General features: G+C 51.2%; 1 protein-coding gene across 5 annotated transcripts in view; it reads left to right on the forward strand.

The window, feature by feature from the left end:
* Window positions 1-15,668, forward strand: part of Trerf1 (transcriptional regulating factor 1) — a 142,930-nt gene that overhangs the window by 102,973 nt on the left and 24,289 nt on the right. For 3 of the 5 annotated variants that reach the window (XM_059281563.1, XM_059281566.1, XM_059281564.1), the window contains exons 5-11: window positions 686-839; window positions 2,137-2,445; window positions 5,347-5,746; window positions 6,862-6,928; window positions 8,234-8,373; window positions 8,496-8,599; window positions 10,686-10,761. In XM_059281563.1, the coding sequence (XP_059137546.1) occupies window positions 686-839; window positions 2,137-2,445; window positions 5,347-5,746; window positions 6,862-6,928; window positions 8,234-8,373; window positions 8,496-8,599; window positions 10,686-10,761 (1,250 nt within the window). The remainder of the gene's footprint in view (window positions 1-685; window positions 840-2,136; window positions 2,446-5,346; window positions 5,747-6,861; window positions 6,929-8,233; window positions 8,374-8,495; window positions 8,600-10,685; window positions 10,762-15,668) is intronic. The other 2 variants (XM_059281565.1, XM_059281567.1) reach the window with 1 other exon arrangement.

The raw sequence follows: 15,668 nt of genomic DNA on the forward strand, positions 1-15,668 counted from the left end.
AGATGGAGAGTGTGTCCTATGTGACATGGTTTTAGGAAAGCCCTTTCTGCTGGGGAGACAGATTAGCAATAAAGAGCACTTGCTGGTCTTGCAGCAGACCAGAGTTGGGGTTCCAGCACCCATACGAGGTAGCTCACAAGTGCCTATAATTCCAGCTCTAGGGGACCAGACCCTCTGGTCTCCCCAGGTACCAGGCACACACACAATGCACATACACACAAGCAATTGAAACACTCATACACACGCACCATATAGTTGTAATTATTTAAAGGAGAGAAAGCTTCTCCCAGGCCAGTGAGATGGCCCTGCAGGTAGAGGTGCTTACTGCTAAGCCTGATGACCTGAATTTGAACCCTGGGACCTATATAGTGAAAGGAGAGAACTGACTCCAAGTTGTCCTCTGACTTCCACACATGCACTATGGTGTGCGCACACACACAAACGCACACAAAATAAATCTAATTTAAAATTTTACTTTTTTCAAAGAAAGAACACCCTTGCTCCGTCTGAGCCTCAGTTTTTCCATCTGTACGTTGGCCTTAGTTCTTTAGAGGATATATTAAGGCCTCGGACAATGGAAGATTAGGTAAATAAAATGGGTGCATTGTAGGTGTGAAGCCTTGTGATAAATTTGTCTTTCCCCTCCTCAATGTGTGTGTTCTTCCCATGTGTCCCTACCCTTCAGCAGTGGTCCAACCAAAGGAGCGTTTGGGGAACAGTTTGATGCCAAGAACAAGCTGACTTGCTCCATCTGCCTGAAGGAGTTCAAAAGCCTGCCTGCCCTGAATGGCCACATGCGGTCCCACGGGGGAATGAGGGCCTCCCCCAGCCTCAAACAGGTCAGCAAGAGCCTACCCCGTCCTTGGAAGGTCACATGCTGCTTGCTTTGCTTTGCTGCTGTCAGCGTGAGACAGAGGGATGTGTGCCTTGTGTGGGTGCCAGGGGAGGCGCAGTCCTCCCTGGGAGCCAGCCAGACCATACAGTCCCCACTTCCCTGGCTTTTGACAAGTGTCCAAAGAAGGGCACTGGAAATCTCTTTAGGGAACACCATCTCTTTTTCCTAGAGAAGGGTGTGGAAGGAACTATGAAAATGAGAAGTCTATAAATCTGTAAATGCGGAGTATATAAGTATGTAAATGTAACACAGATTGTTTAAAGCACTCAAGACCATAATCAGATGGTCTTTGAGATCCGTGGTCAGTGGCTAAGAAAAAGCATGTAACTCTCAAGCTCTTGGCCAGAAGTTTCTGTTCATCCATGCAGTGGTTGGCTACAGGGAGGGTCCAGTGATCCTGTAATGCCCTCAGTATCCAGGTAGGTAGGCAGGTAGGAAATCATCTCCGGGTTAGGTTAGAATTTTCTGAAAATTCTTAAAATACTGATTTTTATGAGATTCAGTCTCCCGTCTCTATTTCCCACCTGTGCCAGGTAAAAGAATTTGTCTTCACTTTTTAAAAAACAGTATTGTTGCCAGGTGGGTCACGGCTCATGCCTGTGTAATCCCAGTGCTCGGGAGGCAGAGACAGGGGGATCACTGCACGTCGCAGGCCAGCCTGGTTTATATAGCAAGTTCCAGGCTAGCCAAGACAACATAGCAAGACCGTGTCTCAAAAGCAGAAAAGGGAAATGTGTTTTAAGCCTGGTGTGGCATTACACACTTGTAATCCCAGCACTTGGGAGGCTGGGCAGGAGGATCCAGAGTTTGAGGTCAGTTTGTGCTACCTATGGAGACCTTGTCTTCAAGAAACAAATCAAACCGTAGCATGTTCTGCGTTTTCGATGTGGTTTCCCAACTGAAGAACATTTTGGCTGCAATGACTGTTTCCATTAGATGCCTGAATAAACTGAGGCCCAGGGAATGGAAAGCCCCCACATACGATCACATGTTCAGTTTTGACTGAATAGCAATCCCTGTTCTTGACTTCGAAAAACCATGGAAGCCACCAGCTTTTTTTTTTTTTTTTTTAATATTTTTATATAGAAATGATACCTTCAATGTAGCTCAGGGACCCAGAGTCACAGGAAGGAACCCACGCGGCTGTGGTTCTCTGTCCCCCCACCGCTGATACCCTGGAAACTGTCCCCCTTGGGAGAGCTCCTTTCAGCCCAGGATCAAAGCCTTTATTGTCTGTGTAGGAAGAAGGAGAGAAGGCCCCACCACCGCCACCGCCTCAGCCTCAGCCCCAGCCGCCACCTCCGCCTCCGCCGCCACCGCTCCCTCCTGAGGCCGACCGCCTCACGCCTATGGTCATGCCCGTGTCTGTCCCTGTCAAGCTTCTCCCACCCAAGCCCAGCTCTCAGGGCTTCGCCAACAGCGTCGCTGCCGCCCCCTCGGCCAGAGACAAGCCAGCCAGCTCGATGTCGGACGACGAGATGCCTGTGCTCGTGAGGATGAACCTCTCTCCCCCTCGCTCTCCCCAAGGGGCTGCCCCCCGCGTGCCTGCTGTGAGTCGCTGTGCTGCCACACCTGCCTGGGGTGGGGACCTCTCTTTGCTTTCCTGGAGATGAAGACGGCTTTTCCAGTCGCTGGCCCGAGCCCAGACCTGATGTCTCCCCCTCGGCTCAGGCTTTCAGGCCACCTGCCATCCACCAAGCCATTCCGTACTTGTTACCCCAGGCTGGTGGTGTGGATCCGGTTCCGAGAACCGAGGTGTTCTCATGTTTAAACGCGAACGATAGTCCAGTTGGCAGAAATCAACATAACCTTACCAGTTGCTAAGATGTGGAAAGCATCTCTGCCCCGGATAATGAACAGCTGCTGCCCCTGGCCCTCTCCCAAGACCTCCAGGTCTCCCCAGATCCAGCTGCCAGAGAGGTCACCCTTGGAATGGCAGGTCCTCTGGGAAGTAGCCACACCTGAGCACCGTCCGCTCAGATGATCTGCCTTGTCAAGAGCTTCAGACTCACCTGCTTAAATGCCCTGGGGACTCAAATCCATTACAGTCCCCGTAATAAGCCCAGTGAGAGCCATGAGCTGTACATCTCAGGAAAGCAAAGGGATTTGTGTTTCTCACTCACCGTTAAACTCTCTGCCTTCGTCACGCCCTCCCTTCTCTCCGCCCCTTCTCTTCTCTCTACCCTGGGGAATGTATGACCTCCATGGCTGGCCCTACCACGCCTGTCCCAGCCCACGGTGTAATGTGTTGGTGTCCTTAGAGAATGAGTGGGAATCTAGAAGACATAGGGGTAGGGTTGAAACACCCAGAAAGAACTAGTTTGGGTTCTGTTGTGACACTGAGACTCAGAAGAAGAGAGACTGAGGGACAGCCTCCATATTCTGGCCAGAGGGACCTAGCAACCAGCAAAGAGGAAATAGCATATCTACACATACACACACACACACACCCCTTGCCTGGGGAAGTCGTGATATTTGGTATGAAAGGCTCTATGTCTATCCTGGAAGTCCTCATCACACAGGGGTTACAGCCACCCATCTCATTCAAGACAGTGAGCACATGAGGGCTAAGGAGAAACCTGTGCCCTGGAGGTGGCAAGATGGAAATACAGATGTCTTCTGCTAAAATGGTTCCTCAGACATCTTCAGCTTTACATACAATTAAAAGTTCTCCTCACTGTCCTTTGGATCTTTGGATCTTGGTCTTCTCCAGGCTAGTGACAGACAACTATCCAATACAATAGTCTTCCCTCCTGACACCACAACGCCCAGTCAGTTAAGTGACCATGAGGGAAAGAACAGCGAGAGACTGTTGTGCACTGGGCTCTGGAGCGAGGATGCTCTATGGGTGAGATGCCCTAAATTCATTTTTGACTTAATAATATTTTTGCTTTACTGTGAATTGTTCGGATTGTAGCTCCATCATATATCAAGGTGCACCTGTATACCAGGTGGGTGGGTCCAACAAGCAGCACAGTGTGGTGGTGGTTTTGCTTAGGAGATTGCTTAGGAGATCATGAGGGGTTCTAGTTGGCTGAGTTGGAAGGGGTGAACTTGGTCTAACGCAAGGGTGGGAGAGACCACGTCAGTTGACAGGCAGGCTGAAGTAAAAGCATGCATGTGGGACGAATAAGGAGTGAAAGCCGAGTCCTTGATGTAAAAACCATTTTAAAATCCGGGGAAGGGCTCGGAATTCTGCTCTCAGCTCTGAGGTAATGCCAACATAAGAACGTCCCTCCCAGAGCCTCGGTTTCCCTCAGAGTGTTGGACTTATCCCTCCCCTGGGGGCAGGAGCTTTATAAAATACAGTGTTTGGCTCTGCCCCCCAGAATCCGTAGTTAAAATCCTTCAGATGGGACCCGAGCGTGACATTTTGAGCGGCGCCTGGGGTCCAGGTGGCTCAGAGAGGCTTGCCTGAGCCTAAAGGGGGCTCTTGACCCTGCGATCCTCAGTTGGGGCTGCAGGGCAGAACTGAGATCCCCGAGAGCTCCACAGTGCTTCGAGGATCCCCTCAGCGGCCCGGGGCAGGGCTTACGTTTCCGGATTTGCTCCTCAGCTAAGGGTGGGGATGGCAAAGCCGCGCCTTCCAGCGGTCTGCCCCTCAGCCTCTCTCCCCCTCAGCCTCTCTCCCCCTCAGCCTCTCTCCCCCTCAGCCTCCCTCGGCCCCTCAGGGTCTCTCGGGGGCCTCAGGCTGTGCAGCGCCCCTGCCTGAGGGAAGGAGGGAGGCTGGAGGACACCGGTCTGAGGAGACCCCCTGCGCCCTCTCCCCTGCCCTCCCCCGAGCCCGGGCCCTGGAGGCTGAGGTGGCGCCTCAGGGCGGCCCAGGGAGCTGAGGGAGGGCGGGCAGAGGCGCCCCGAGCTGAGTGAGGGGCACCGGGCAGGTCATGTGACCGGGGGGGGGGGCCTTTCCCATCACCCCTTGCTGCTGTCTCCACTCGCCCCGGGGGCACCAGGGCCGCTGCTGCTGGGCGGGCACCTCAGCCGCCCAGAGCCCCCCGCAGGGACCCCGGGGGCTGCGGTGGCTCGGCTCGCACCCGGGCCTGTCCGCGTCCGTCCGTCCGTCCGTCCGTCCGCCCGGCTTTGGCATGCCCTGCTTCTCCATGACGGGGCGCGCACGTGCCGACCCGCCGGCATAGATGCGTCGGTGTGGCGGGGTCCCCGGGCGGGGGACGGGGTGCCTGGGGGGGCGTGACAGGGGGCGGCCCGTGGGCGCGGCCCCGGGGGCTGTGGGCACGGCTGAGGAGCCCGGGCATGGCAGCCTGCCCCCGCCCCGCAGCCCTGAGGAGAGGGCGCGTGTGACAGACGGACGGACCGACGCGTAGGCACGGCCCGGGCCACCCTCTGCAGACCGACCCGCCAGAACGTTCCAGATCCCCGGCCGAGCCTGCGGAGAGGGGCCGGGGGCCGCGATGGCCGGCCGTGAACCCCAGCTCCCCTTCCTCCCGCTGCAGGACATCCCCCGGAAGCATCAGCCGCCCGTCGCCGCCGCCGCCGCCGCCAAAGCCGAGGAGCCCCTCAAGACCCTCCCAGAGAAGAAGAAGTTCCGGCACCGGCCCGAGCCGCTCTTCATCCCGCCGCCGCCTTCCTCCTACGCCCCCAACCCCACCTCGTACTCGGGGGCCACCCTGTACCAGAGCCAGCTGCGCTCCCCGCGCGTCCTCGGGGAGCACCTGCTCCTCGACCCCGCCCACGAGCTGCCCCCCTACACGCCGCCCCCCATGCTGAGCCCGGTGCGCCAGGGCTCGGGGCTCTTCAGCAATGTCCTCATCTCGGGCCACGGCCCAGGAGTGCACCCCCAGCTGCCCCTCACTCCCCTCACGCCCACGCCACGCGTGCTGCTGTGCCGCTCCAGTGAGTCCTTTAACCCCGGTGTCACCCCTGTCGATTCTGGATACCACCCTGACGGGGGTAGGGGGGAGGTCTCTCTTCAACAGGCTAGTTTACCCCTCGGATTTCCGCGAAGTATCAGTTAAATGTGTTCCAGATACTTTGCAAGGTTCTTACGTCCTCAGCATCTCATTTAGTAGCTCAGGGGACCCAATCTGAGGAGAAAAGCAAGTGAAAGTGTCTGGGATAACGAAACGGGAAATGTGCACGCTAAGACTGCCTTGGATGGTCACACAAGATGCTTAAGATAAATATTTAACAGATGTACATGAGGGGTTGGATGTTATAGGCAAGAGTAAATCTTTTTTTTTTTTTTTAAGATTTATTTATTATGTATACAGCATGTATGCCTGCAGGCCAGAAGAGGGCACCAGATCTCATTACAGATGGTTGTGAGCCACCATGTGGTTGCTGGGAATTGAACTCAGGACCTCTGGAAGAGCAGTCAGTGCTCTTAACCTCTGAGCCATCTCTCCAGCCCACAAGAGTAAATCTTAATATTTTATATTAATATTCTTAGCTTGCTTTATTTAAAGGGGGGGACACCAATCATGAACTCTGTAGGCAGCACATGAGTGTAACTCCAGTTACTAAGGAGCTGAGGCAGAAGGATGGGGAATTCAAGGCCATCCTGGGCAACACAGGAAATCCCCATCTCCTCAGAGCGAGTTGAAGGGACAGAAAAGAAGACCGAGATCTTTGTAGCTAGGTTTCTTTCTGGTTGCCTAGAAACTGTGTAGCTTAGCCGGGCAACTTTTCCTCACACTGTGTGAGAATGGGTATCTTGCTCCTGCAGACCCAAGCACTGGGAGGCTGTGGCTTAAAGCTGTGGGAGAGTGCGTTCAAAACCAAATTGGGCTACACATCAAGACCCTTGTCAGGGGAGTGAAGGAGGAGGAGGAGAGGAAGAAAAAGAACAGCTCACATATTCGTCCAGTTCTCTGGAAATTGATGTGGGTTGGGTAGAAGAGCCTTGTTATTGCTGATTGGCTAATTACTGCTCAGCTAATTGCTCGTTTGTTTTTGTGTCTTAGGAAGTTTTCCGTGTTAGCCAATAAACTCTAGTTTCTGTGTTTCAGGCAGTATCGATGGCAGCAATGTGACAGTCACCCCAGGACCTGGAGAGCAGACTGTGGATGTTGAACCGTAAGGAAAAGCCAATGATTCTTTCGAGCACAAGCCTCAGATAAGGAAAGATCTGGAAGCTTCTAGAAGAGCAGTCAGTACTTCTGTAGTCAGTGGCCACTGAGAGGGGGGAGTTGTGGAAATGGTTGGGACTGCAGCTTTTCTTGAGTACCGCTGTGTGCTAGTATTTCAGAGTCTTCTTAGGACTAAATGTGAAGCCCTGGATTTGAAGAATCTAGCATCCCCACCAACACAAGCTAGCTTCTAGACTGGACACTTTCATACCCCGGTGACAGTGAGGCCTCTCTCTTGAAGGTCTTCCTGAATGTTCTTCTTCCCACATCCCCTCTTGAGACTCTTGGCCAACCTTCCGAAAGGGCTTGTTGAGTATTTGAATCATTCATGATCAGTGGGGTACGGCACCCACACACACATTGGTGGCTTATGTGTCCCGAGACTCCAGCTTTGGGTACCCAGAACCTCTGATAATACCATACCCTGTGTATAACCACTACAGTACCTCAGTAGTCTATCTGAAACATCAAGACTGCTCCAACTGACTAACAGGCAGATATCTGACACAGTGCGGATACTGTAGACAAAAGGATGAGACATCTTTTCTCTGATCTGAGACAGATAAAAGTAAACTGGCTTGAGATTTCATCACATCACTTAAAATGGCATGAAAGTAACGTGGAATTATTTATTTCTGGATTTTTCCACCTAATATTTTCAGACATTAGTTGATCATGAGTAACTAAAAACCACAGAAAGCTGTAGATAAAGAGGCACTTCTTTACTATGGAAGGGCAAAGTGGTTCATTTCATGAATGAACTTGGAAAAGAGGCCACGTGGTACAGAGTTTCATAGAGTCCAGAATTAGAAAGCTTGGGTTGACACCATTCTGGTGTTGATCTGTACTGAGTCAGTTTTCCGAGGCCTTTGTTGGTTTCTTGAATGGGAATCCTGATTACTGCCTTGTTCATATCACAGGCGTGAAAGTAAGTGGTCTGGAAGGGATAAATACTTAGATTCTTTACGTTGTTGCACACATGGACCCCACTTCCAGTTCCATGGTATTATCAGCCATGTTCTAGCAACTCCTCTCTTGGAATTAGCTGTCTTCCACTCCAGGTTCAGGGAGCTGAGAATCCCCAGGCAAAGGGCTCCCCCGGCCCCCCCGGTATTAAAGCTATTCTTAGCAGTGGAAAGGCCAGGCCCGGACGTGCAAGAAGGAACTGCTTCCCTGTGTCTTCAGTTCCTGACAGTTGCCCCTGGCCTAGGCCATCATGTAGAAGACCACACTGTTTTTCTTGTCGTTAAAGACACATCAACATTGGCTTGAGATTCCAAGCAGAGATCCCAGAACTGCAAGATGTCTCCGCCCTGGCTCAGGACACACACAAGGCCACACTGGTGTGGAAGCCGTGGCCTGAGCTGGAAAACCAGGCCCTCCAGCAACAAGGTACCTAGGAGGAGCCGGGTGGGCGAGGCTCCCTTCTCTAGTGGGGACATCTGGCTCCAGAATGGGTGTGGGCTTTCAGGGCACTGAACCTGTCTGATACAGTGACTTCTTCTTCTCACCAGTGGAGAATCTTCTGAATTTGTGTTGTTCCAGTGCGCTGCCGGGCGGAGGGACCAATTCTGAATTTGCTTTGCACTCTCTCTTTGAGGCCAAAGGTGATGTGATGGTAAGGAGGCTACAAAGGACACTTGTTGGGTACTTTATCTCAGTGAGCAGGACCAAAGCTGAAAGCCTACAGAAAGAACAATTCCAGTTAGACTCCTGCCGACATACCTGTTTCTAAATTATAATCGGAGCACATCTGCTCTAGGAAACAAGAATTTCACTTCATGTGTCAATGATGGAGCTAGAAGGTCCCGGCTGTGGAAATCAGCCAAATGTGCATGCTTCCAGACCCCTTTTCTCTAACACATTAATTGATTCCTTTTTTCAACCTTTAACATGGTTCTGAATGGGGCCTAGAGAGATGGCTCAGCAGTTAAAAGCACTGGCTGCTCTTCCAAGATCCTGAGTTCAGTTCCCAGCAACCACATGGCAGTTCACAACCATCCCTAGTGGGATCTGGTGCCCTCTTCTGGCATGCAGGCATACATGCAGACAGCACTCATACATTAAAAAAAAAAAATGTATTTTATTTTTTAAATAAGTTTTAAAATAGAAAAAAATATATATAGTTCTTTTTTTTGGGGGGGGGGGTTTGAGACAGGGTTTCTCTGTGTAGCTTTGCGCCTTTCCTGGAACTCACTTGGTAGCCCAGGCTGGCCTCGAACTCACAGAGATCCGCCTGGCTCTGCCTCCCGAGTGCTGGGATTAAAGGCATGCGCCACCACCGCCCAGCTTATATATAGTTCTTAATGGTGGGGACCTTCATTAGGGACACTTAGCTGTCCCTACACTAGAACCATGGAGCCATCTCACAGAGTCAGAGCTGACCATTTGTCTAGTTATCCTTCACTACTGGCCAGATAAGTCTATCTTAAGCACTGGTACATCTCTCTATCAAAGGTTCTGGGTTTCTTTTTTGTTGTTGTTGTTTTTCAAGACAGGGTTTCTCTGTGTAGTTTTGGTGCCTGTCCTGGATCTCACTCTGTAGACCAGACTGGCCTCGAACTCACAGAGATCCGCCTGCCTCTGCCTCCTAGTGCTGGGATTAAAGGCGTGTGCTACCACTGCCTGGCCTAGGTTCTGGGTTTCTAAGCAGCTCCTAAAGGATCCTGAGGCTGCTGATCTGCGGACTCGGAGCAGCAAGATTTCTCTGCCTTGCTCAGCCCAAACCCGTCCACTATCAACTCTGCTCTTGCCTTTTCTTTAAAAATAAATAAATAAACCAAGATGGGGACTTTTCCAGGGGACTCAGGTTTGAGTCCCAGCACCCATGTGGCAGTTCACAGCTGTCTGTAACTCCAGTTCCAGGAGAATCCAATACTGTTTTCTGGGCTCCATGGGTACCAGGTATACTCATGATGCACAGACTGCATGTAGACAAAACACTCATACACATAAAATAAAAATAAATCTTTAAAAAAAAAAAAAAACACAACTGGATTTGGTGGCATGTGCTTGTAGTCCCAGTGCTGGGGAGGGAAACACAGGCTCTTGGGTTTCACTGGCCAGCCAGCCTACTCTGCTTGGTGACCTCCAGGCCAGTGAGAGGCGCTATCTCAAAAAACAAGCACTTGAGGAGTAAATGACAGGCTGACATCTGACCTCCACATGCTCGCACACACATGAACACAGACATATATACAAGCTAGCTGAAGAAGGCAGATCTGAAGGGTTTCCTTGATGACACTCTGGGAGGACAGTGTGTGGTACACTTGTTATTAATACAGCTGTTTCCATTCAGTGATGAGACCTGTGATTTGTCCATGAAACAGTCACCAGCCACCCACTCCTTCCTCTCAAGCCCTCCCCCAGAGACTCCGCCTCCATTCAGAGACCTCACTCATCTCTCTGAGGCGTATAGGCCTCCTCCAAGGAAGCACTCAAGTCTCAGTGGCTGTTTGAGTTTTCTCTCTTGTGACCAACTAGCTTCAGGCATGGGCTAGGGGTTGGGGGCAGGGTCGGTGTTAACATGTTCAGTCCTGTTGGAGCTGAACAGAAGGGAGATTCCCGTTAGCATCATCCACCCCTGGCTTTCTTCCCAGTCCCACTGCAGTGCTAACCCTGGTCTCCGCTCGGGTAGACAGGTGGTCTTCCCCAAGACACACACATGCATTACTGACTTCTGCCTCTTCTCTCTGAATCTGCAGGCTACTCTGGAAATGCTGCTGCTGCGGAAGCCAGTCAGGTTAAAATGTCATCCCTTAGCCAATTACCACTATGCCGGTAGGTTGCCAGGAACCCTGTGCCCTCTTGCTTCCTGAGAGTGGGCAGCTCTCGTGTTTGGCTGTGTGTCATTTTTTAACAAATAGATAACACTGGGTCTTTTAGGCCAACACTCTGTCCCTGTCAACACCTGCCCCTTGTGAATGTTCTAAGACCTGGGAGATGGTGCACAGTGGCTGCCACCTGGCAGTGGGACCTGTGTACCAGAGGAAAGAGCCACCAAGGCTACTAACACAGCAGACATTAGCAGCCCTGTGGCTTTGGAATCTTGAAAGGTAGGTTCAGGTTTTGATCGAGGTCTAGGCTCTCTGGAGAGTTGAATGATTTCCCACTCAGAATGAGGCTTGTGTTCCATCCTTCCAGAGTTTTTATGAAGACTAAAGCCAGTGTATGTATCTCAAGGTTGAAACACCCTGCTAGCTATTGCAATTCCATCATTCAATGACTGTTTACTGGGTGTAGACAATTGTACTAAGAAGAGGCAAAAGTGTACCTCCGAGTCTGAAGGGGTCGTGGGCTGGAGATGTAGCTCACTGCTTGCCTAGGGTATACAAGGTCCTAAGTTCTATTCCCAGTACCAAAAAAAGAAAGGAAAAAGCCACTCCAAGGCCAAGATAAAGACTTCATGCATGCAAGTGTCTGGGGAGAGAGAGAGAGAGAGAGAGAGAGAGAGAGAGAGAGAGAGAGAGAGAGAGAGAGAGAGAGGAGTGTGTGTGTGTGTGTGTGTGTGTGTGTGTGTGTGTGTGTGTGTGTGGTAGAAAACCCCTCTAGATTTAAACAGTAAGAAGGAAACAGGTTGAGGAGCCTGGAGACTACAAATGAGGCCATGAATGGGTTCCACTAACTATGGAAATCCATCCATTCTTCTCTACTGTCTCTCCTCAGTTCTCCATGGCAGAGTGGCTGGATCTTCCATTGACCCTTGATTTTTTTGTTTTTAAGATTTTATTTGTGTCTGTGTGTGTGTGTTTGTGTGTGTATATGTGTGTGTTTGTGTACATAAGTACAGTGCCCATAGAAGCCAGAAAAGGGCGCCAGATCCCTGAACGCTGGAATTAGAAGCAGTTTTGAGGCACCTGTTTGGGTGCCATGACCCAAACTCCTGCCCTTTGCAAGAGCAGTATACACTGGTGTCTCTCCAGCCCCTGCCCTTGATTTTTAATCACTTGAGAGTTTCTTTGGTGCCTGGGGCAGACCTCCCCTAGGTAGATGCTGAATGCATCGTCGTAGGGGTCTCATAACACTATTAACAGTCCTTCACCAGACAGCCAAACACAGCGCCAAAGTGAAGGCTTCTTTACAGGTACTGGATCACCCACCATTCGTCTCTCCCTCCATCCTGTCCTCACTTGTGAGTCAGCTTTGCCACCTGTTGTCACCAGGTAGAAAGGCCTCGAGGCTGTTTATGACCATAGTGAGCCCTCCCTGTGGGTCAGTTCCAGCTGAACTGAAGAAAGCTGGAAGAAAGAGATAAGCACAAAATGGATGATTGAAACGAGGGCCTCACGTAACCAGGGGCCAAAGGAGCCAATGTCACCATTTCCTGCTTGTGTGGGTAGAAAGATGTGGGAGCCCACCAGCCTGCCCTGAAAACAGTTTCATCTCTTAATTCCCAGTGTCATCTGCTGTCCATTAAACCCAACAGGCCATCCCAACTTCCTGGATCCTATCCCAAACTTCTCCGCATAGGGGTGAGGCTGTGGGCTGGCTAGAAGAAGCTTCCAGACACTGGCAGACGCTGCTGCCCTTGGCCCCAGGTCACACTGCCTAACCAGAGCCCCAGTGTTGGTCATGGCCAGCTGAGAGCCACTTCATCTAGGACACAATTCCTCTCCAGTGGTAAACAAGTACTATTTCACTTTTATGTACATCATGACATGAAAGGACTGGAAAGCCATGAGCTAGAGCACACCCACCCCAGTCCCAAGCAAAACAAAACAGGAAAATGTTACCAAGAACTTTAAAACCTGCTGAAATCCATTGAGCTTTTGGGATTGAGGATTGCTGGTCAATCCTCCCCGACTCCTTCCCCCTCAGGTAGCTTAGAAACTACCTTGCTTTCTGAAATCATTCAGTCTTTGGAGAGCAGAAGCGGAGGTTACCAACATCCACATCTTCCAGTCACTTGCCTTCTTCTAGAAGTGATTATAACCCAAGCATCAGATGATATTCTAGAACTATGAGCGGATGGGGCAGAGAACACTGTCCCTGAAGTCAGACGCGAGTCCACACCTTTAACAGTTGCCAACAGATCATGGAAGACAGCTGAGTTTGTCCCATCTTCTGTCCCAGCCGCCATGTCATACTCTGGCTACACTCTGAAACCCCCGAGTTTGGTTCCTGGATGTCACTGGATTCTGTCCCATCACAGTGCTGACCTGCCTTGGTCTCTGTGCCCAGAGCCATTCTATTACTCCCAGATGGACAGTCAGCTCAGTTTCAGCCTCATTGGAACACTTAACCTTCTTGTTCTCTGGTGGCCTCCAGCTCTAAGGCTGTGACCCACCTCCCTCCTGGAATTTCACTTTAGACTTCTAGTTACTCTTCTGGTTTGGTCTCCGCTGCTGTGAGGAAACACTGACCAGAACCAGCACAGAGGAGGAAGGGGTTTGTTTGACGGACGTCTTACAGTCTATCATTGAGGAAAGCCGAGGCAGAAGCCAGGAAGTAGGAACTGAAGCAAACCATGGTGGAACACCGCTTCCTGACGTGCTCAGTCTGGCTTCCTCTGCTACCTTTCTTACACAGTCCAGGCCCACCCGCCTAGGAATGGCGCCATCCACAATGGCGGGGCCTCCTCCATCAATTAGCAGTTAAGAAAGTGTCTCACAGACGTAGTCACAGGCCAATCTGATGGAGGCAATTTTTCAGTTGAGGTTCCCTCTTCACAGATATGTCAAAATTTGTGTCAAGTTGACCAAAAACTGACTGGGACACCAAGAGAAGGAAGTCAGATCTAGGCTTTGCTGTGCCTGGGGGAAAGACAGAAGGGCAGGGTTCCTGGGCAGAGAGACGCAAGCCTGTGGAAACACCCTTCTCCCTAACTCAGGACCAGGAGGGGGAGTACTATGAAGCAAAGGACCAGTGAGGTGGGCGTCTGGCCCAGACCTGAAGCAGCCTGCCAGTGCTGGAGCAGCCTGTCCAGCATCCTCAGAGAACAGCTGTGCAATGCCTCCAGTTCACACCAGGACACCCTGGCCCCCTCAGCTCCATCCGCCCACGTGTGGCTAGCAGGCCTTTGCAGTGGTTTCCCTTAGCACTGGTATTGGGCGAGGAGTGTCCCCCTTGGGGAGCCGTGGTGGAGAGGCACCTGGTTGTGGTCAGCAGCCTTGATTTCTCCACTGAACAGGTCCTTGTGCAGATGTGTGCAGTGTTGGGGATCGTAGAATTGGATCTAGCTTCTTCATAGGGCACAGCAAAGACTTTTCTGTCATGTCCCACCACAACCATGAGCACCCACTGAGTCCTCAAACCCTGCCTGGAATTTTGAAAGGTGAATGAAACCTAAGAGAGACACCCTTTCCATAAGCAAAGTAGGGGCTCTTGTCTTGGATGCTGCCCAAGGTTAATAGAGACAGAATTATGTGCTTGCTAGAATTACTTTGCGAAGAACACAGCTGTGAGTGCCTTTTTCTTTTAACTATAGAGTAGCCTTTTCATGGCAGGATCTGAGTCATTACATTCTCTGTGCCTCAACTGATACAGCACTTGCAAAGAAAATGTTTAGTGACAAGTTCAAAATATGGGTTCAGATTGAGGCTTCCCTCCTCCCTGCACCTAGAAGAACCTAGAAGAAACTCGGATAGCAACCTGCATCCCAAGGAGGAAAATCTGACCTGTATAACTCTGTATGACATTGGAAGTCTGTTACAGCCTCCTGTTTTCAGCAGCCAGCCTGTCTCTGCTGTAACCACAATAACGACACCAATAAAAGTTTGTGTGTGTGTGTGGGTTTTTTAAATCCGAAAAGAAGCCAGAAAGACCCTCTAAAAAGATACTGTGTCCAAGTTCTCTCTGCCCTAGGAATGTCTGTTTTTAATTGCCTGGATTTGCTGTAGATTGCCCCCAAATTAGCCACCGTCCAGAGCCCGTTTCCCAGCAACGAAAGCTCAATGCATTTTTCCTCCAGATACTTCTCCAGTGCCCGTTTCATCCAGTTAATTAGGCTCCTTGTCATTAGCCTTAATCGGCTTGTTAGGGGGCCCTGCTGATAATAGCCCAACAGCCAGGCATCCCCAGGTGGAACAAGAGTGTGGGGGAGTGTCAGCCCACTAACCCCACTTGCCAGCTGAGAGGGGGCGGGGCTCTTACAGACAGAGGCAGAGCTGTGAGAACCCAAGCGCGGAGTTCCAGCAGGGACAGGCAGCCTTGACATAGTCACATATCAGAGGGACAGTGTATGTCCCATAGCCCGAGCTAATACAGAATCTGCCCAAGTGACCAGTAGAGACACAGAGCATCTATTGAGCACATAAATGATCAAGCAGTGTCGATCACAGTGAACTGGCCACCATCCCCAATTCAAGGGCGAAGAAACTAAGAAGTGGACTTCCCTGCTGTCCCAGAAGGAAGAAATGCCTGGGGCACGTTCACAGCCGAAGCTCTCCTGACAAAAGTCACCCTTTGTCATGGCCTAGAGATGTCATATGCTCAGATGTCATTTTATCTGTACCAAGAATTCAGTCCAAGGCCCTGGGGTGGAATTCAACTCCTGTGTGTAGTCCCTAGTCTCTAGAGGCCATCTCGGGGGGGGGGGGGGCGTGGGTGAGAGAGACGGGTTTACTGTCTGGTCTAGCCTCTGCTCTTCAATTCATAGATGCCCCGTAGAGCACATGCACACACAAACACATACAAGCGCTGTCCTTTTCACTACACCGCACATCCAAGGACTGTACAAGTGCCACCCT

This window comes from Peromyscus eremicus, chromosome 16_21 (assembly GCF_949786415.1).
Source record: "Peromyscus eremicus chromosome 16_21, PerEre_H2_v1, whole genome shotgun sequence".
Lineage (NCBI taxonomy): Eukaryota > Metazoa > Chordata > Mammalia > Rodentia > Cricetidae > Peromyscus > Peromyscus eremicus.